This window comes from Hesperophylax consimilis, chromosome 18 (assembly GCF_061612785.1).
Source record: "Hesperophylax consimilis isolate HC1 chromosome 18, BYU_Hcon_1.0, whole genome shotgun sequence".
NCBI classification, from domain to species: Eukaryota; Metazoa; Arthropoda; class Insecta; order Trichoptera; family Limnephilidae; genus Hesperophylax; species Hesperophylax consimilis.
In genome coordinates this window covers 6,715,030-6,736,360 of record NC_142853.1, presented here as the reverse complement: position 1 = coordinate 6,736,360, position 21,331 = coordinate 6,715,030, and the positions used below count along the sequence as shown (strand labels likewise).

The 21,331-nt window shown below is 33.3% G+C and overlaps 1 protein-coding gene across 4 annotated transcripts in view; it reads right to left on the bottom strand.

The window, feature by feature from the left end:
- Positions 1-21,331, bottom strand: part of LOC149415292 (neuroglobin-like) — a 238,661-nt gene that overhangs the window by 41,628 nt on the left and 175,702 nt on the right. For all 4 annotated transcript variants that reach the window (XM_089642263.1, XM_089642265.1, XM_089642266.1 and 1 more), the window contains exon 3: positions 7,696-7,927. In XM_089642263.1, coding sequence (XP_089498389.1) covers positions 7,696-7,927 — 232 coding nt within the window. The remainder of the gene's footprint in view (positions 1-7,695; positions 7,928-21,331) is intronic.

Genomic DNA, 21,331 nt, shown 5'->3' with positions numbered 1-21,331 from the left:
CCATTGGAAATGGATAAACTTTTTCACTTTTACCAAATGTTCATGTCAATATTAGTAAACTATTCTCATGTGTGTGCTTCCACTCGAACGTCTCTGCGGGAGCTAGAACTTTTTTATTTGAACAAAAACAATCTCTGGTTGAATCAACTTCGGTTCGTCTAAATTCGACTCCGTCACTTAAACAGAGGCTTAGCTGTCAAATATTCTCATCCATCAACTATCAAGTTCCTGACAGTTACCTTAGAAATATTCTAAAATCTACCTTTGTCTGTCTTTCTCTATCTGACTAAAGCCGTCTGGAACCAATAAGACCATTGTGTTCCCAATTGGGGTGTGTTGCGAGGCTTAAGGTAGTAGGGAGGGGAAGGAAATGTGGAAGACAAAGGCAGTGCAGTATCTGGCTATTCAGATCTGGTCACCAATCATGGCTAAAGCGTGGTCTACTCGACTAGCAAGCTAGAAGTCACAGATTCAAATCCCGGCGTGCGCTGACAAATTACTAATACATATATTATTTTATAAGCAATAATTATAAGCCTGAAACTCTCATCCACATTGAAAAATCTCCTGATAAAAGATACATGACGCCAACGGGACCTGAACCCGTGTCCTTTCGATTTCCGGTCGACAGCTCTGACCACTGAGCTATGGCGGCTTATCTCTTATCCGCGAAATAATTCAATATATACTAGTGTTTCATTTAACAATTACTGCTTATTGCATTTTTTCACCAACTGAAAACAACCAACTTTATTTTATATGAGAAAGGCATTGTAAGTGCTAACTCTCTCACTAGATGGCGTCGAGACGAATTGTCTACATTTTTTGGTGAAGATACTTGAACTCGTCAAATATTAATTTTTTTTTTTTTGGTAAACCAATGTTTGAGACAAGATTTTTTTTATGCATAGCACAAAGGGTAACAATTATTAACACTCATCCACGTTGAAAAATCTCCTGATAAAAGATATACGACGCCAACGGGACTATATATCCAACGGGAATATATATATTTGCGGCACATTCCAGAGTTGACGATACTCTCGTATCCCCCTGGTTTAAGACCACCATTCAAAATAGAAACGTTACTTGAAATGGCTTTCGCCGTGTTTGGTGATCAAATTTGAATAGCCAGGTCTTTATCCTTCTTCCTCTTCTCTATCTACTTCCCCTCCCCAATACATTCAGCCTCACAGCATACCAAATTGGAGATGCTATAGTCTACTGGCTCTAGACGGTTGGGAGCAGATGTGATCTTGAACCGTCTTTATCTTTTTTTAAATGTTGAATATATCATTATTGTACATCAGAGGACCAATAAATGTTACTATTTTGTGTTTCATGGTAGCGTTCTATTCTATTCTTTATTTTACTTTTAACGCAATATATGCTTGATCAACAGATCATAACTGAACAAAGTCATCAAATCAAATACAATTTAAAATATGGTTGTTTTACTCAATGGTAAAATGATAATTTGAAAAAAAAACGTCGGGGACACCTATTGACAGTTGTAATTTTAAATTTTTTTGTTCAGAATCATTATTTTTATGTTTATTGTACTTGCTTGAATTTTTAAAATATGATTTCTGAAAGCACTGGTCAGTGGCTGAGATGGTATCACGTTTGTGACCTATCCAGGCTTAGTGTGTTGATTCCTCGACTGTCTCCATCTCCATCTCCAAGAAAAAAATGACAAATATGTCCATTCGTAGCCCAGGAATGTTTGTATTACTTTAAAAATAAAAAAAATGCGCATCTCTTTCTACTCGAGTAAAACTAATCATTTCTCAACAATATATATTCCTACTATGAAGCGAAAAAAAACTCATTGAAGACTTGTATTCTAAGAGTTTATAGAGAATCTAATATAACATGGAAAATAATTAGGTTTTAGTAAAAATTTATTGGGTAGGTACCAAAAATGCTCGCAAATATTATTTAGCCATAGATAAACAGCGAAGGTTGTTTCAAAAGTAATTAAAATCGTAAATAATTCTACGTAATTTAATTAATTTTTGTAATTTAATTACAATGCTTGAGAGATTTACGATCGAACTTGTTGATTTTCAATTAATTTTTGTATATTATTTAGAAATACGACCCAGGGAGTGTGGCGAACCCTTCGCTCAGGGAGTGAAAACACGACCTACAATAGCCATCCCCAGCTAAGGTGTGAGCTACCGTGCTCAGGCTGAATGACCTGGGGAACAGCGTCACGAACGGTGCCTCCGAGAACCAGGGTCGCATCTCGGGGTATTTATACCTTACTCCAGTACTCGGGGCTCTGCTGGAGTAGACCTTATATTTCCCTAGATACCCGTGAGACGAATTTGAACCATTTGAAAACTCCCTTTTCCCTCGTTGGGCCTTCAAAGAACCGAGGGGGATTGGGCCATGCACTTCTGCCGTGGGACCTGCAGGGAACCAAGGAGGAGTAGACTCTTCCATCGCGGGGCTTATAAGGAACCGAGGAGGAGTGGAGAGGAGAGACAAAACCCTCTTCCATCCCGGGGCCTTTAGGGAACCAAAGAGGAATGGAGAAGAGAAACGAAGTCCTCTTCTATCGTTGGGCCTTTAGGGAACCAACGAGGAGTGGAGAGGAGAGACGGAGGCCTATTCCCTATTGGGATCTTCAAGGAACCAAAAAGGAGTGGAGAGAAGCGACGAGACCCTCTTACCTCGTGGAGCCTTAAGGGAACCGAGAGGGATTGGACTCTTCCGCCATGGGCCTTCAGGGAACCAAGGAAAAGTAGACTCCTCCGTTGCGGGGACTTCGGGAAACAAGAAGGAGTGGAGAGGAGAGACGAAAACCTCTTCTATAATAAAAACACATAAATTTGTTTTTGACCACTATAGTTTTATTTTCACTCTACCGGTTTCGGAAGATCCCTTCCTTCGTCAGGAGAATATTTAAAACTGATCTACTACACAAAATATTGACATATAAATACAAAAATGTTAAGTGTTTGAGGGAGGGGTGGACAAAGTGGCAGGGGTAATTACGGAAATTCCAGGAAGAACAGACCGGTTAACTGGAAATATGTCTAGAATAGGACTATAAGACAAATTAATTTGGTTATTTATTATACTGGAGTTATTATTGAGGGATTTTCTGATTTCAAGTGCTTCTAAATTATCTAATTTTTGCCTTTATTACTACGGTGAAGAATTTTAACCCCTGTATCTTTACACTAACAGTGTTAACACTAACTTCAATAAATAATACAATTGAATTTAACATCTATCGTAAACCGACATTCACGGATATAACTATACATAACACGTCAAACCACCCGATATCACACAAACATTCTGCCTATCATTCAATGGTACACCGCTTAGTAAAAATCCCACTATCAGCTGTTAATTTCGAAATTGAACTGTCAAAAATAAAACAAATTGCTGATCGATTTGATTTTAATTATTTTTATTTAAAGATTGATATAATGTACAGTATTATTCAAGTAATAATATAAGCATGTATTGATCTTTTATTAAATTTAATAATGTCAAAGTTGAACGTGTTCAATAAAAAATAAAAGGCGACCGCTTTTTTGATCTTTTGAATATCGGAACGATACGAAAGGGGTATTTCATTTCATCTTAACAAAAGATTTATAAACAGCTATACGCCTCGGTAAAAATAAAATATTTTTCAAAGGGATTTATAGCTACTTTCTTGAGCTATTGAAAATATTGAAAGGATGGCATCATAAAAGCCCTTCTGTTTTTCACAACTTTTCATTCGCGTGTTTATCCAAAACCTCCTAGATCACGTGGTCTGGACACTGAATCAAATCAGCCTCCTAAATTGTATTTTATGTACTTGTATGATAAATGTATTTTTATTAATTTTCTTAAAATAAAACAATTTAAGATAATTTAATAAATAAGAAAAAAAAATAATATTTTTTTTGAAAATTTCCATACAAGTTAGGAGGCTGCTTTGAATAAGTGTCCCAGCCTTGTGGTCTAAGAGGTTTTGACTTATCTCGGTTATTTGCTTTTAGGGAAGGATGTAAAGAAGATGAAACACCACACGATTTTGTATGGAAAGCTAACAATCGGTAAATAATGAATAATGATGTTGGCATTTTATTGTATAAAACTGACTTAAAAGTATTGTTAGAAAATTTAAATGAAATCCAGTAGCGTATCATGTTTATAGTAAGTACATAGTAAGGTTAATTTGATTTTAAACGATTTAAGGGTAGGTACAGTGGAAAATGTCAATATCGCTTAAGGCATTATAATATTTGCAGATACGCCCGAGCAAGGAGTTTTGTGCGTATTTCGATTTTAAATTTTGTATATAAAATAAGGTATTTGATCTGGTATTGTGTTCAGGACAATGAAATGCAATCCTTTATTACATAAATCAATTATGGAATAATCTCTCTGGATTTATCTGGAATAATTACAATTTTGGCGGTAAACAATTTTGGGATTGATTACCGCCGCCCCGGGAACCATTTATTGGATAACCAACACCTCTGCCATAGGTCATCCCAAGTGGATCAAATCAAATCAAATCAAATCAAAAATTATTTATTGTAAAATTAAAATTACAAAAGGTATAGCTTATGGGTAGACCCCATTTCTTCCAGCTAACCACGTTACCACGATCGTTACGTTTAAGCAGGGGTGCTCAGGTTCATAGAGTGAGGTGTGTTCAGGATGAGCCTTTCCTTCAGCTGTGTGGCATGCCAGATCGGAATGGGCTTGTTTGTGGAGACCTTTTGACCTCTCCAACTGGTCTTTCGACTCATGGCCTTGCGCTGAAGTTGGAGTGATATATACATATGTCTGTCATTTTCTGGACACACTGATTTATAGATTCCTACCCAACCCTCAAACCTTCTCAAAACTTCTTCTCCTTCCTTTACTTAAAAAAGACCCTCCTTTCAGCATTTATAGATGACATAGACGCTGAGGGAAATTATTTTCCTTAGGTCCTCCTGTGTAGTGGTTTAAGTAAAAAAAAACTCTTTCATCAGGATTTCATGTATAACAGGTAGGGTCGAAAAAATCTATAACAAAAATATATCGAATATTTTCGGTTTGCAAATTTTTTTAAATAATTAAAGGTCACGGTAGTTAATATCACGATTAAAAAATACCAAAAAATAAGTAAACGTTCTCGTAATAATAATTACACAGCAGAACTTGTTTAAATATAAACTGTTTTTATAAACCCAATAATAATATTATTGTATATATAAAAAAAAAAAAAAAAATCGTTCTCGTATTTTAAAAATTGAAATTTTGCATAATAAATTTCAAAAACATATTTCATTTATCCCTGCCACAAGAATTTACTATGAAAACTACTTGCCATACAATATTACAATCTAAATACCATTTAAACACCGTTAACGGATAATCACTAAAGTGAGCATTTAACTTGACGGGAATGTATTTCAACGTAGCACGTGAAGTTATTTCTGAACAATCGCCATCGTGTACTCAACCGACACACGTAACGAGCACATTCTGCTGACTCACCGTAAACCACTGAAAACACGGCAACTGAAGCTTTCAAACGGAATTGTCATAATTCCGGAAGCGTAACAGGGACCTTTCCGAATAAACAGGAAATTCCAGCGAAAAATATTTGTGAAATGGAATTACTAACATGCTCACCACTGTACATAATTAAGCTGTTTATTTTGCAAATGCGTCACATGATAATATAATTCATTCAAGTCATGTCAAAGAGTGATATTTTTTGCAGTATCCGCCAACTAATGTATGCAATAACGTAATAGCCATTTGCGTGTAAACGCATTTTATATTTGAAGCGGCTTTCAATACAGGGTGTCTGGGAGTAAAGTGCACAAACATTGGGAGGTGATTCTATATGATAGTAGTAGTTAAAAAATATAAATAACTTTTTTGGAAATTTCCGTTTTTTTTCGTAGCAGAAGTCGGAGATGTCTGAGGAAGACATGGCACGACCAAGTGAATCAGATACTTGAGTCGGGCCATGTCAAAAGTGAGAATAATAGAAGAGTATGTATGAGTTGATGTATGAATGTGAAAGAGGCAAGGAGTGTGTGCCAAGACCGAGTCGTTTGGCGGTCCGTCCTCTCTGCCTTCTCCTGCAGAAAACGGCATGATGGTTCGCTAGTTAGTTAGTTTTCCTTTTTTTTCCCAATACAAAAATATTTTTCTATGAAAAGTTGAAATTTCGAAAAAAGGTTAATTATCTTTTTTACTTATACTATCATTTAGAATCAGCTCGTGAAGTTTGTGCACCTTACCCCTGGATACCCTGTATAATTGACTCTTCATCTCTGGCTAACTAATGAACACTATGCTACTACGTGTGACTTTCCCTAACAACTCGCATTTTGCACCTCTATACAGTTAGTCTAGTTCGCTTTATGACTCATATAAATATAATACATCAATGATTGTTTTAAGATTTCACTCACTGCTGTTAAGGTCATATGCCTCTACCCGTTTTATAAATCGAAAGCTGCATAGTTGTATAAAGGTCTCATATTTCTTCATGTTCCTGATGACTATTGTTTACAGAGTATGCATTGATTGTGGCAAAGGTCTAATCTTGTAATCTTTAAATGATAAAAAACTATGTTCTATTAAAATAAAGTAGACTAATATGAATTGGCATTAAAAAGCAGAATGAATTATAATGTAAATTAAAATCAAATTCTTTTCACGTCACATATTTTTATTATTCAAAGTTCGAAGTTTTTAAAAGGCAAATATAATTATTTTATGTAACCTCAAGGGTGGTCAGAAAATCAAAGATAATGTCTGAGAGTTAAGTAACAAAATGTCACCACATTATTTAATTTAAGTTAGTTGAATGATTCATGTATTTGTAGGACGCCAGTTTGTTTAAAAATAACAAATAAGTAATTATTTAAATACGCTACATGATAAACCACAAATTGTAAGTAAGAAAAATAAATAATAATATTATTTCTTTACTACTTTAGTCGAAAACGTTGCGGCGCCATAATTCGCCCTGGTCTCCTAGAATCTGTAACGTGTTCTTTACTGCTCAGCTGGATCTGAACTGATCAGCGAATCAAACGCAGACATAATTGTAGTTGTTTTGGTATTCATCGATACGATTGCCTAGATCTTCGAATCGATATTAGTAACGGAAGTCGAGGCTTGTTGTTTTAGACCATTACAAGCTGTCAATGATGCTATCGATAGGGAGGGTCGCATTGTAGATTAGTACAATCACGTTCATCAGTAACGTTCTTGTGATTTGATGTCAGTAAGGATAGAGGTTTAAAAAAGAAATGATTCGGCTGCACCGAAATCATGTCTGGAAGATCTTTCAAACTGCGACCATCTTATGGAGTAATGTTGAATCATAAAAACAGATTTCTAAGCCCTGCCGCACTGCTTACAGACCATTATTATTGCACAGCATATAATATTATGTTTTGTCTAGTAGTCAAGAGAAAATTGAAACATCACACTATTTTATAACCCACATACACTAGCAAAAGTGTTTACAAATATTTGAACTTGTATATCCACAATGCCTGGTGAGAATGACTTGGATGTGATTTGTTATTTGTTTTGTCTTTTATACGGTTTGTTATGCGATATAACAAATAAATAGCAAGAAATTAATTAATTATTCTTTTAGGGAGTGCCCAGCCCCTAGATTCTCTCGTCTGTAACTCCTTTGTGTGAACTTACCCAGAAGTAGTCCACCTTGAATCCGGGTATTCTGGTGTGGCTGGCGCCCACCTGGTCGAGGAAGGCGAAGAAGGTGTCCAGATCATCCAGTCCCTTGATGCCTTCATCGAGGGTCTGCATCACATTGTTTGCGTGCTCCGCCAGCTCCATGGAGTTGGCCTGCTCCTCCTTGGTCTTCAGCTCTCGGAACTTTTCAAACATATTCAGCAGCTCACTGTGCTCCTCGAATAACCTGGAATCAAAGAAATAAAATTGTTAAAAATATACAAATATAATATTTTCTATAAAATTGCGGGGCGTATAACAGATTCTCGCGTAGCAAGTGTGGCGATTCGCTCTTGCACAAAACGACGCTTCATTCGGCAAGCCTCATGACACGTCGGCTCTTTCCATCGAGTTGCCAAAACTCTGTGCATGGAAGGCCCATCGAAGAGTAAAAATTGTGGGATGTTTTGGTGTCCTGGAGCAAATGTCAAATATTTATCTTCACTCCAAAGTAAAGTTTGTTTTTGTGCAGTAAGGCTTTCGCCAACATCAATATTTTAATTCAAATCATCAATATTTTCTTGAGTAGTGTTTTTAAAATATATAGGTACTATAAAAAGATTCGTTTACCATACAAGTTAACTACGCTGAATGTGTATATGCATATTAAATTTTTATTTGTTTGAATAATAATAAAATAACTGTTTTATTTGCAATATATTAAAATTGAATAAAAGATAATATGTGTTGAAATAAAACTGACAAAAATGAAGGCGGTTATATTTTTTCAAATATTTTTCTTAATAGGCAAATATTATGAGGTACGGTAGTAATAAAGTGTTACAAATAGAATGATATTGTGTAACGCTTTACGCTATAAAACTCGTAAATCATTTTTTTGTGAGTGCCAATAAATCGAGAATAATAATACGCTATTTGCAAATAAAGATTTTGAAAATGATTTTCAAGCAAAATTCCTTCCACTTTCCTTTGGCAAATATTTTGTCCTTGGTGCAGTGGTTTTGTTCACACACAAACATTCATTATCATTGTCCTTTGATGAACACATAATTACACACCAACGTTGAAGGAATTGCTCTAAATGTGAGAGGTTTGGCAAAAAATCATGACCTTGTATACAATACGTGAAAATCAATCGCTATGGTTTTCAAATGTTAAAACGAACTCATGCAAATACTCTCAGTAGTAGACGGAAGGAAATCCGGATATTATTCGTAGCGTAAAATACCTGGGACATCCCGAGACAGGGTTGTCTGGACCACCTACTCGGGAGATATTTTCATTTTTTTGTGGATATTTCAGGCGAGTAATTAATGCTTATAATAATTTGTTATTTTTCGTGCTACGCATAAAACTTTGTATTATAAACGTTAGTTTATCATTAAAAAATAATAATATTTGTAAAGTCAAAATATTTCACCAACAAATGTAGATATAATATATCTCGACGCCATCTAGTGGGAAATTCAGCAATAACAAAGCCTTTTCTACAAAAATAAATTTGGTTTTTCACAATTGAAAAAAAAAAATTGTCAATTGAAGTACTAGTACATATTGCATTATTTGGCGGGTTGGGAATAAGCCGACGTAGCTCAGTGGTCCAGAGCACCTGACCGGACATCAGAAGGTACGAGTTCAATTCCCGTCGGCGGCATTTGTTTTTACTCGGGAGATATTTTCAATTTGTAGCTATATTTCAGGAGATTTCTAAAAGAGACGCGAGGCAAATATTCTCCATAAACGGCTATTTTAATTTTTTTTAAATTATTTAACATTTTTCACTTCTTTTCAGTTTTTATTCTGCGTAGGAGAGTATTTTTATTTCGTGTATTTATATGTTGTTATAATTTCAAATATAGAAATATTCCAGACGCTTGCTGTAAGCATGTATTTTTTAATCGAATTCTTTTTCGGCGTAGAGATAAACGAAAGTCTCAGGCCCATGATAATACTATGGCATGTAAAATCTTCTACTCACGAACCTTTTTCGGAATTTCTTTTATAGCATAATGTGGCAAATTATGTTTTTTAGACATTAAACTTATGTTTGTACCTGAACTTCACAAAAGCAAATAAAAACAATTAATACGGCGATGTTTCTTTCCAAAAAGAGTCAGTGTTAAGCAAAAAATTCAGCTTTATTAAATAATCCAGCATAAGGAGTGAGTGATTCCAATCGAATTTTATTGATTTCACATCGTTTTTTAGTGAATATAATCGAGTTTTAGTGATGTAAATTTAATTTTAGTGATTTAAATTTAATTTTAGTGATTTCAATCGAGTTTTAGTGATTTCAATAGAATTTTGTTTAGCTTAAAATCAAGAATCTCAAAGAACGCTCAATATATTATCATTTTTAAGAACATGCAATATTATTTATTCGCTGAAATTTCTAGAAAATAAAACGATAGCAGAAATATCTTGCCCATTATTTATGACGAAGGAAACACTTTATCATGATTTTTAGCAAATCTTTTAGATGGAAAATTTATTGGTGTAATTTTGGCACAACCAACGATGGTCGTTTAACTGTTCTTCCACTGTATAGCTAGTTTTCATTACAAAAGTTTGTTCCGTATTCTAAAGTAAATGGTGCGTTCAAATTAAAACGTACATTTCAGTGTCGCATCAGTTAAAAACAAAGGATGCTGTAACGATGTAAAAAATACTGCGTTGGCTACCGTCTAAATTTAATAAATTTACCACCCTTAGATGGTGAAAACATTTTCGTATCGTTTGTGATCGCTTAAAATTCTTAAGAATTGTGATCAATTTATTATTTTTTTAAATTTTAATAGGAAAAACTTTTCTTTAATAACTTTTGAAGGTTTTACCCATAGACATATGAATATTAGTAGACCTGCCCTAAGTGATTAAAAGCGTATTATCCCCACTCCCCATATCGGTTCCATTGGAGCCGGCTGTGCTCGCGTATGGCCTCAAGTGAAATTTGAAAACGTGACGTCATCATTCTTGTGCGAACTATGGTCGAGGCATCATCGGTTCATTTTACGAAATAACACGGCAAAATGTTGACTTGTACTATGAAAACTTGTAAAAATAGATGTGAAAAAGAGAATAAACCCAATTGTCGTATTACATTCCATATATAAGCATTATTTTACTTTATTTTAAGCATATTCACATCGTATAATATGAATCAGTTGTTACTATCACATCGAGAAACGTCTGGACGCGAAACACAAAGCTGGTTGGTTGCTGGGAAGTAAATTATGAACATTTATAAAAGTGTCTTAACTAAATACTTAAACGAAATATTCGACTCTGAAAATAGAACCGAATTTTTTTGCCGAATTTGGACTTCGCAAATTTGTTCATAACGTGGCGAGTAATTTGCGCTCCCATGTAAAAATGTCTATTCATTCAAAAGCAGATTTTACTTTTAAGAACTAAATGGTGATATTATAATGCGAGATGCCTATTTACTGTCAGATTGATTTATTGACGAATCACAGTCAGCTTCACTCGCCCCTTCAAGTTACCCCTCGCCATTATCTTCTCGTCTATTAATTCCTATGTCTGTGGTTTTACCCATGAGCGTAATATATCACTGAATAATAAGATAATATTAATCAATCTAAATTAAACATGAAACAGAACAACAAGACGCAGAAAAATGAAAGCGATCAAAAATAATAATATTCAATAAAAAATTGATAATAATTTTGAAAAACTCAAACTCAGGTGTCCCGTATCTAAATTATGAAGTTCCTTAACACAACATTGAAAGAATTGGAAATAAATTATTAAGATATGTTTTAGAAAAGGTATTCCAAGAGAATGCCTAGATTACGGCTACCATATTTATTAATTACATTTAATATAATTATCAGAACGAAGAATTATTTGCAATTCAATGTGTTTGTTTAAAGTTATTAATTTGTCATTAAATACCTCTGAGATGCTTCATTTAATTTCATTCCATGTTCCTGGCAGGACAGTTACAAGACAGTACCTACATTACTATTGCAGAAATTTTTCTACAACTTCGCAGTATTACGCGCCTATGAGATGAATTATAAATTGGGGAAACATATGTTTCGATGTTATAGATATATTTAACTTAATAATATTCATATACAAGTTCACTTTAATACATGGTGAAATGTAAACCATTATAGACCAAGCAGAGTTTTAAGACTCTGGAGCTGCAAAATCTAGTTGATCGATTTATTGTATCTAATGATCAAATGATATTTGTTTTTATGTACTTAGGTATTAAATTTAGCAGATAAGCATCGATATTCTTGATTGCCATCGAAGGATTCATTCCTTCATGATATTCGTTCTCAAAATCCTCGCCTTGATGAGAATTGAAAGTTTGGTGATAGTTATTTTTTTAAATCATGGCGGTAATCACAAAGTTAACCGCATAACCAAATAGCGGGATCATATTTAATTTCACACACCCATTCCGAACGCTATTGACCCTACATAACCATCGTAAAAAAGCTACCATTTACCTGCTATAAAAAATACAGTTATTGAAAACAAAAATAATAATCCCTTCGTTTAAATTATCCCCTTCACGTGAGAGGGATTGATATGACTGAAAAATGAGCGCTTTATACAGAAAGCTCGTAAATTGCCTAAAAGCTCACATTTCAAATAAAGCTCCCACGTGTTATGACGGTTGAATGATTTCGTCTAATTTATTAAAATGCGCGAAGGGTAAAGAATTGAACAAAAAATAAAATTCCATTTTGAAAACGGCAAGTTGATGAAATGGAACTCCAAAAAAATGCGTATATCCTTTGTCTCAGCAGAAGAAGAAAAACTCGGGCAAATTAGGTCCATAATCATTTATTTTTCAATTTCACAAAAAGTGGATTTGTATTAAGAAGACATGAGACTCTTATAATGGGGGGCTTGTTCGATGCTCACATTTTAATTATTTCTGATGATAGTTTTACTAAAATCTAAAATGTTTCTAGAGGGATCCCTACGGATGTAAAATATTTATATTTAAAATTAATAAAAACAGGACTTTATCATTAAAATATTTCATGTGAAACGGTTTGAAAATTTTATAAAAGTTTATAACTATAAAATTAGCGGTAAGCACCAGATTTAATTTTCTAGACGATGAATTAGTAACTTTCCGAGGGATCCCTCTAGAAATATTTGAACCTATATAAGAAATAATTAAAATAAACCCCACGGAAAGATCGATTTTATAGGCCTGCCAGGGCAAAGTCAAATATCGGTCCGTCCATTACGCCGGGCTGCGCGCCGAATATTGTCTATACACGTCTTTATCACATGTCATTAAGATTCCCACTTTATTTTAAATATTTAAAACAGCAAATTCAACCGCAGGTCTGTCCAATACACCAGGGCCGAACGTGGCATAGTTTTGTGCACTGCTGCTTCACTTCCGTTATTAAGATTCTGACTTTATTTTAGGGTATTATCTCGTGTTAACAATATAGTGTTTTTACCCTTTGTTTGAGAGGAGAACATGGCATCGTACGCGCCCTGGGGTGAATGATATATTAGGAATCGCTATGTTAAATCTTTTTGTGGACATATAAAACAAAAATATATGTACATAAAATTTGAAATTTTCACGGCCAGAAGGATGTAGAGCAATAGGACACAATACCTCAAAAATAAATCACCATAAAAAAATATGATTAATATTTACCTATCTAATGTGTTAGTAAACAAATCGGAAGAAATTTTTACATCTTTGTGATCTCGAAATTAATCATCCACTCCAGTTTAGTCCAGTTATCCAGTCAGTTTCCGAATTTTCGATGAATAAAAACCGGGTTTCGATGAATAAATTAATCGTTTTGCTAACAAATGTAAGTAAAAAAAGTGATTTTTTATACCCACGGCCTGAATGGGACCGTTGTTTTGCATACCTTTATGAGGATCATTGTTAGTATTTGATTTTCACTAATGTGATTAAATACAAAAAAAAAATATTTTCAAAATGATATTTTCATTTATTTTTATGGAATTTAGTTAAAAATTTTTCATTCATAAAATTAATAATATTACGTGGTTTGGACACATACCGCGAATGGAAAGAGATAAGAGTGAAAATAAAAAGGGCGATATCTCACGTTCTCATGATCACTTAAAATAAATCAAAATCTTCGAAGTCGGATCATGTTTGGAATAGTTAGAGAAAGATGTACGAATTAAGGAAATTGTGTGCCAATATAGGATTTTGTAGAGTTTCGTTCTATCTGTAGAAAGAAAATGTATACCATTGTTGCAAAAGTGTCGTGGTTAAGTATTTTTTAAATATAGTTTTATTTTTTGAAGATTGTGCTTAAACAATGGATTTATATGGTGCACAATTCAATTTTAAGGAAAAGTAATATTGATTTTTATTTCATTGTAATACAAATTAAACATAAAAGTAAATGAATACACGATCATGTAAACTGTCAATTTAATTCTTTTTACAATATTCAGTTGATAGCTTTGTGAAAAACCAGGGTAAATTAGTTATTCAGGAGAACAACATTTTACGGGTAAACAGAACAAGAAGTAAAACGCGAAATAACACTATCGTAGGGGCTTAGGAACGCGCCAGAGAAACAACTAGAACTTTATTCACTAACAACGTTATCGAACCCTCTTTAGCTCTTTGTCTTAAAACAATATCTGGTTACGTACCGTAGAAAGATATCACGTTCAATTTGTAAAACGATACCAGTAAAACTTGTTTTAGAATGTACTACCAAAATAAATATTGAATTAAGCTACCACACTAAAGTATTTATATAAATGTTGTAGTTAAGCCTTTATTTTCATTGTGTTCTCTGTAGGAAAGAAAAGTTTTGAAGGAAATACTAGCAATAGAAATAAGAGAAATTTTGCAGTTGTTTTCAACGAACTGACAATTATCAACGAATGAATTAAAATTCATTCGAGTGTTTTCGTTTTTTATACGTCAAGCTTTGAAACTAGGAAGATCTAAATGGAAAATATGTGACAGTTAACGTAATATGAAAACTGTGAAGACGTTTCTAACAATCGCAATTATAATTTTTCAACTAGCTTCCTTTTATCTGAAAGGGAATAGGTATAATAACTTTTCACGATTATTTAAATTCGAATATTATTACATAGAAACTCTTACATAGCCAGTGTTGCATTGAAAACTGCTTACTATTTATAATATACTTACGTAAATAATTTAAACAAAACGAAATGAAATGGGAGTAGCTGAAATTAAGAAATTGTACGTGTAGGATAGAAGAAGGTTTGGAAGAATGGAGATCGGGATGACCGATCACTTACCACTGTATCTCTGCGAATGAGCTCACAACACAACACAATATAGTGAGTTCCACCGCGATACCTCGATGTAATTATGACCACTACAAAACAAATGAGTACCTACTTAAAACGATATTAAGCAATTCCAAGATAGTAAATTTCCTTTTTTTAACTTTTCAACGAGGTTATGTTCACAAAAAACACCAACAACTTGCTTCCAAAGTTTTACAAATCCTTCTTCTGTTTTCAAAACAAATGCACTCAAATTTGCACTAACGTTCATGTCATTGTACAAAATATCAATTACTTTTACAGCAAGGTAATGGTTAGAGATAATTAGGAACTAATCATTTTCTAATTTCAAAACCAAACAACCAATCGAATATTTTAAAAAATGTGATGATTAGTTTAAACACAATTTAAAAAATATTGTTGGCTTCAAAGTATATTGATTAAAATGTTATGTTGCGTAGTACTTACATTGATTAAAACCACGGAATGAGTAATACCGATTGAAATGGCGCCGTGTTGATAATTTTATCATGTTTCATTTTAATTTTATAAGCTCACTTAAAAAAGGTTTCAATAGGACCACACCGCTTTTTTAATTTAATTTTCTTTCCTAGAAAACATCACCCTTATTAGAATGTCCACATGAGAAAATATACAAATATTTATATAAACTTTCTATTTTTATTTGGTGCGAACAATTATTTGGATATTTATTCATACAGACAGAGATTATTATTTTGCAAGACTAGCACAACTCAATTTGCGTGGAGAAAAAAAATTCATTGCTCAATCAATATTCATTTATTTAAAGTTCTTAAAAACGTGTTTTGCCTTAAGCTGCACTCTGCAGTCTGTATGGTGAAATTTACATTGATGAAAGATAACCTACAATAGGAGAGTACATCGGAAGACGATTCCACTTTTAAATGTTTAATATCTCACCATTTTCATAAAGTAACCTTACCTAAGATAACTTTACTCTGTCTAGAGATGCACGTATCTTTATTTACATTTGTAGTTACCAACATCATCTCTGTCATACACTAGTATATTACTTGTTTTTAGATTAAATGGACTTTGGATTTGGGCGTTTTACTCAGTTTCCCAACTGTCTGACGTTCTTGATAAATTTTCTTTCGCAATATTATTAATATATTTTGTTCAAAATATATATTGTTTGGACCTCTTTTGAACAAAACCAAATCCTAGAAAAAGAATACAAGAGGTTTATGCCTTACCTGCGTATGAGAGAATATACATACTCTCCATCCTGTATCTATCCTTTAATCCCTAAACTATAATTATCAACCCTAATCAACCTATGTTAAAGAGGTTATACTTACCTAACAAATATACTCGTGTGATATTCCATGCACTTTGTTAAGCTTAGAAAGCGAGGACTTCTGTGCATCAGATTGCGTTGATCATCAGAGCCACTCAACTTTTTATCGATGCTGCAATGTTGATATGTTGATGCTATCGACATTTTCAACGTCACTATTAGACAATTTAGCAACAACATTGTCACAAAAAGTAAAACTGCCCCCATGACCATTTTTCATTTACTGTATATTCGAAATTTGTAATCTTCTCTGTAATAAATTGGGTGTACAACCGTTTTATGGAGACAAAAAAAAATAAATAAATACAATCTCATGTATCGAATCTTCTTTTCCAAACTCTCCAAGCACTCAAATAAACAAGTAAAGAACTCGACATTATGAACAAGTTCAAATGATTAACTTTATCTTATATGCACTTTTAGTTTTAATCTCAAGGTTCTAAATCACTTTTACGTCGTGTAAATTCACGTGGATTTACGTAGACTGCTATGTGAAGAAAAGGCTTTCAAGTAAGCGCCGGATAAGTGCTGGTTATACGTTGAACACTGTGTTTTGTGTAGTGAATAGTGTAAAGTCTGTTTAGTGTGTATTCTGTAAGGTCTGCAGAGTGTCAAGTGTCTCCACTTTCTCGGCCGGGTTAAGCCCCTGCCCCTAGCACGTGCTTGGCACATTCATAATGAAACTTTTACAGACTTTACCCAAGGACAGACTATAAAAAAACATTATATGTTTTTTTAAAGGTGAAATAGCAGGCTTTGATATTACCTTTCATGAAATGGGTAAGTTCAAAAGTTGATTAATCTTTTGTAATTAAAATGGAGGTGAAATTTTTTGATAGCTTTTAATTCATTTTATGAAAAACATTTTTTTATGCACAACGCAAAAGTGAGCACTGACTTCAGTAATGTAATAATTTTTTTATGGTGAGCTATGTTTTTTATGCCAATACCGCAAAAGCGTCCCAACTGCTCACAGTTCGGAGCAATTGAGATTACGGCATCCTCAAACGGGGTATGTTGTGTGGCTGAAGAGGGGAGGGAAAGGAGATAGGGAAGAGAAAGGTGAAGTATATCGGCAAGTATATGGCATATCGGTTCCGCGTATAATGGTATAAATATAAATTATAACTTGTTCCGCGAAGAGATTACATTATTTAAATGAACTGATATAAAATGTAAGGTCTGAAACTGACTTAAAAGCAACTTAAAGCTTTACCTAATTATTAGCTTCAATAAGAAATTTTAAAAATATGTTCACACACATCAAAAACACCGATTTTGAATAAAAATGTATATTTTTTCTCTCTTTTATGAAAAATGATATGAATGCTATACTTCATAACGCTCCATGATTGGTCGAACGAAATCTAACGTCAAATGCACTCTGTGAAAGTTTGTATAATCTAATAACTAGACATTTCTGTGCATCTCTTTCTGTTACATGCGTAATTAGAAAAGGTTGCCATACAGTTTTGTGTTGAGTAGTTTTGTATGCTGATCTGAGGTGCTTTGTGAGATGTTTTGTGGTTGTCTTTTTAGTTTTATTGAATGTTTTAACCGAAATTAGATGACTGTGATTTTCACGAGAATATCTATAACTCCAAAAAATATTTTTAAATATGTCAATTAAATGTCATATTTAAATAATAATATGTAAGAAAATGATTCGCTTATGGCATCAAGATTGCACCTACCATTTTTACGTTAAACTTTTCTTGAAATGGCGATAAATTGCTTCGCATTCGATACAATACAATAATAATTCCAATTATCTTCTGACTTTTTAGACTGTTTTATTAAATTAAAAGCGGTAAATTTGAACCCGATAAAATATAATGCGACTCAAATCAACTGCATTACGTGCTTAACAACTATTTAAAACGTTATTGAATTAGCTCAATGTTGTTGTTAAATGGAGTTTTACAATTTTTTTAAATTTTTTTATTTATTTATAACTTCTCAGAATAAATTTAAAAATATTTAAAATAATAGGTATAAAGCAAAACATTTTTGATTTATAACTATTAATCAGAAAAAAATTCATTCCTTTTGTAAAAAACATTTTCTGATCTATTTTACGTTAAACGATACTAATATAATGGAATGTTTTGCATTCCTAGAAATCATATGCGTACTCGTAGGATGAAGATCAAATAGAAAGCTCTCAAAAAATAACTGAAGCACACTATAAATATTGCCAAGGGCTGAAGGAAAGAGTAAAATATATACGAGAACACGTACAAGTATTTATTTCCTTCTAACCATGCAGAAGCTTTCAATATCCAGAGCCCATCGAGTGTTTGTCAGTAAATAAGTACCCTTCTAGGATCTTTTGCATTTGTCTGGTAATATGAAATGTATTATATCAAGGGGAGAATGAAGTTCTTACCAAGCTACGAGATTGAACCGGTCAGCCACTTTTAATTGGATTGGTTCAAATGGATATCGCATAGTGCTTTATGATTCCCGGACCTTATTTTTCGGGATTCATAGCTTTAGTACTATGGTGTCATTTCACGCTTATACTTTGATAGCAAAAGTATAAGTTTATGGCTGTTAATTAGGTAGACAAACTCAAAATACTTGTTGTGTTGTTTTGTAAGAATAAATTACCTACTAGGAGCTTACTTTTTAGTTAACCTGTGTGCCGTTGAAGCAATGCTTACATTATGAGTATTTTCATATGTACGTGTAATAAAACGGAGAATAATGAGTATTGCTAATTTATAAAAAAAAATCTTTTCTAATTATTAGTTAACCAGTTAAAAACGGGATTGTAGGCCTTAACGAATGAACTAACATGTTTCTTAATAAACTTTTAGTAAAGACGAATATATCATGATGATGGAAAACGTTTTCATGAAAATTCTAAAATTTTCGCAATTTGTCAATATATCAAGCAAATGTAAGTGAATGAATCATTCATCAAAATAATAAGAATCAGAAAAAAAATTAAATAAAATAACAACTTTGGTACGTATTTACAAGTTTGTCTGAATTTTTCCCAAAATTAGTACTAATTTTGAAAATGACACCTATATTCAAAATAAATCCAAGTTCTAGGAAATTGGAGTTACAGATAGTCACAACCAAAATGCGTATTTTTAATACTTAAATATCTTCATCGCAATGAACCGAAAATACTTGTGTTATTTTGGAAGACATTTAAATGAATGAAAACATTTTAGGTACCTGATTGTAAATTAAGCAAATGCATGCATTATGTGAACTATAAAAATAGCTATTATTTTGACGCATAGAAGAATAAACGAAGAAGTTGAGAGCATTCCACGAAGTAGTGGCACGACAAAGTGAATAAAATACTTGCGTCAACTTATATTTAGACTATCTGCCTACCCTTGCGCTAGCTGGTTATTTATGTATACCATGATGACTTCTAAATTATCTACATTCTTAGTTGCATATATCAAAATATATATATTGTTAACTGCAACATTGTGTATTCCAGTTATAAGTTATAAGGTTACAAGATTAGTGTGTATTAGGGTAATATACGCTCGCCGCACCAGAGTGCCGGCAGAGGATAGAACTCCATCTCCAGGGTGGATTGAGTAGTACAATGTCCAATGAAACAGGCAATCTTGGGATGACAGGTTTATTATCACATAAAAGGGAAAGGTCAGACAGTTACTATAATAGTTACATGACAATTTAAGGCCTGTAGTTTACTAGGGCAATCTATGGAATCTCACGTGCAGTTATATCCATAATTAGATGCGTAGGAGTCTACAAGTATATGAGCAATCATAACAATATATATATATATACTTAAACATCATAATTAAACATCATATACTTAAACATCATAATTGATGACCAATATTTAATAATTTGAAAATAATGATTTTTTTAAGGGTCTCAAATAATATTACCTTTCAAGTACTCGCATGCGGCTGATTGCACTAAAAGCATTTATAAATGGCACATATTATATCATTAAAACATATCTAATCTTTAGCGTGGTTAACGTTAATTACCTCTAGGTATCTGCCCTAGGAACCTAATTAGGCTAATAAATCACCTATCGTTCGCACGGAAGGTGTGTGTCTCAATTGAATCCAGATAATTTTCAATCAGGCACCAATTAGTCAGCACAGGTAACAAACTACCCATCTGGAGTTTTGGATAGGGTGTTGATTCATGGTACTAATGGCCCACTCTATCATTACTTGAACTCAAATATTGCAATATGATTATTACATAACTCACTAACTTACTATTGTATGAAAGTTGTGACAATACAAGAAAAGTTATGTTTTAATAAACCTACATGTAGTCAGATAACCACAAATTTGCTTTACGTAAGTGTAATGTTCATTACTGTATAAAATAAATAAGGTTCTTTTATACGAAGTTAAGTTTATTAATAATTCAGTTGTTTATAAAGTACTGTGCAGTCTAACTGCTAGGAAGGAATTTACGAGAATGCCCTCCCGCGTTGCCCGACCGCCCGCTGTCCAGCAGAGTCGGAAACGTTCGACAACCCTCGGCTATCTCCGGTGAGCATGAACGCCTATATGATATACTACAGTAAGCAACCTGCCTAATTTAAAAATAATACGATTATAATATTATTATTTTTTATGATATGTTTTTAATGGTGACTCAACTCTTGATCCTCCGACAGTTGATCGCTGAACAGTTGATCCCTCTGCCTGTTGATCCCTAGGATAATTGTATTTTTCCTAAGTCGACTTTTCTTCGTCTATTCTTATTCGGCGGTGTATCCTCTCTGCATTTCCCCTGGGCGACAATTAGTTATATCGTTTATAGGTAGGTAAAACGTATTTTCTCTATGTGGACTGCACAAATTCGGTGGTATATCATCTCTGCACACTCCTTCGGAAACAAGATTTCTACTCCATACGCCTGTAGGTTTAATTAAATGAATTTAATTTAAATTGAGTAATACGGTCGTACATCCTCTCTGCATACTTACGTTACCAGGGAGAAAATACAACAGAAATGTATTCACAATAAATAAATATATGC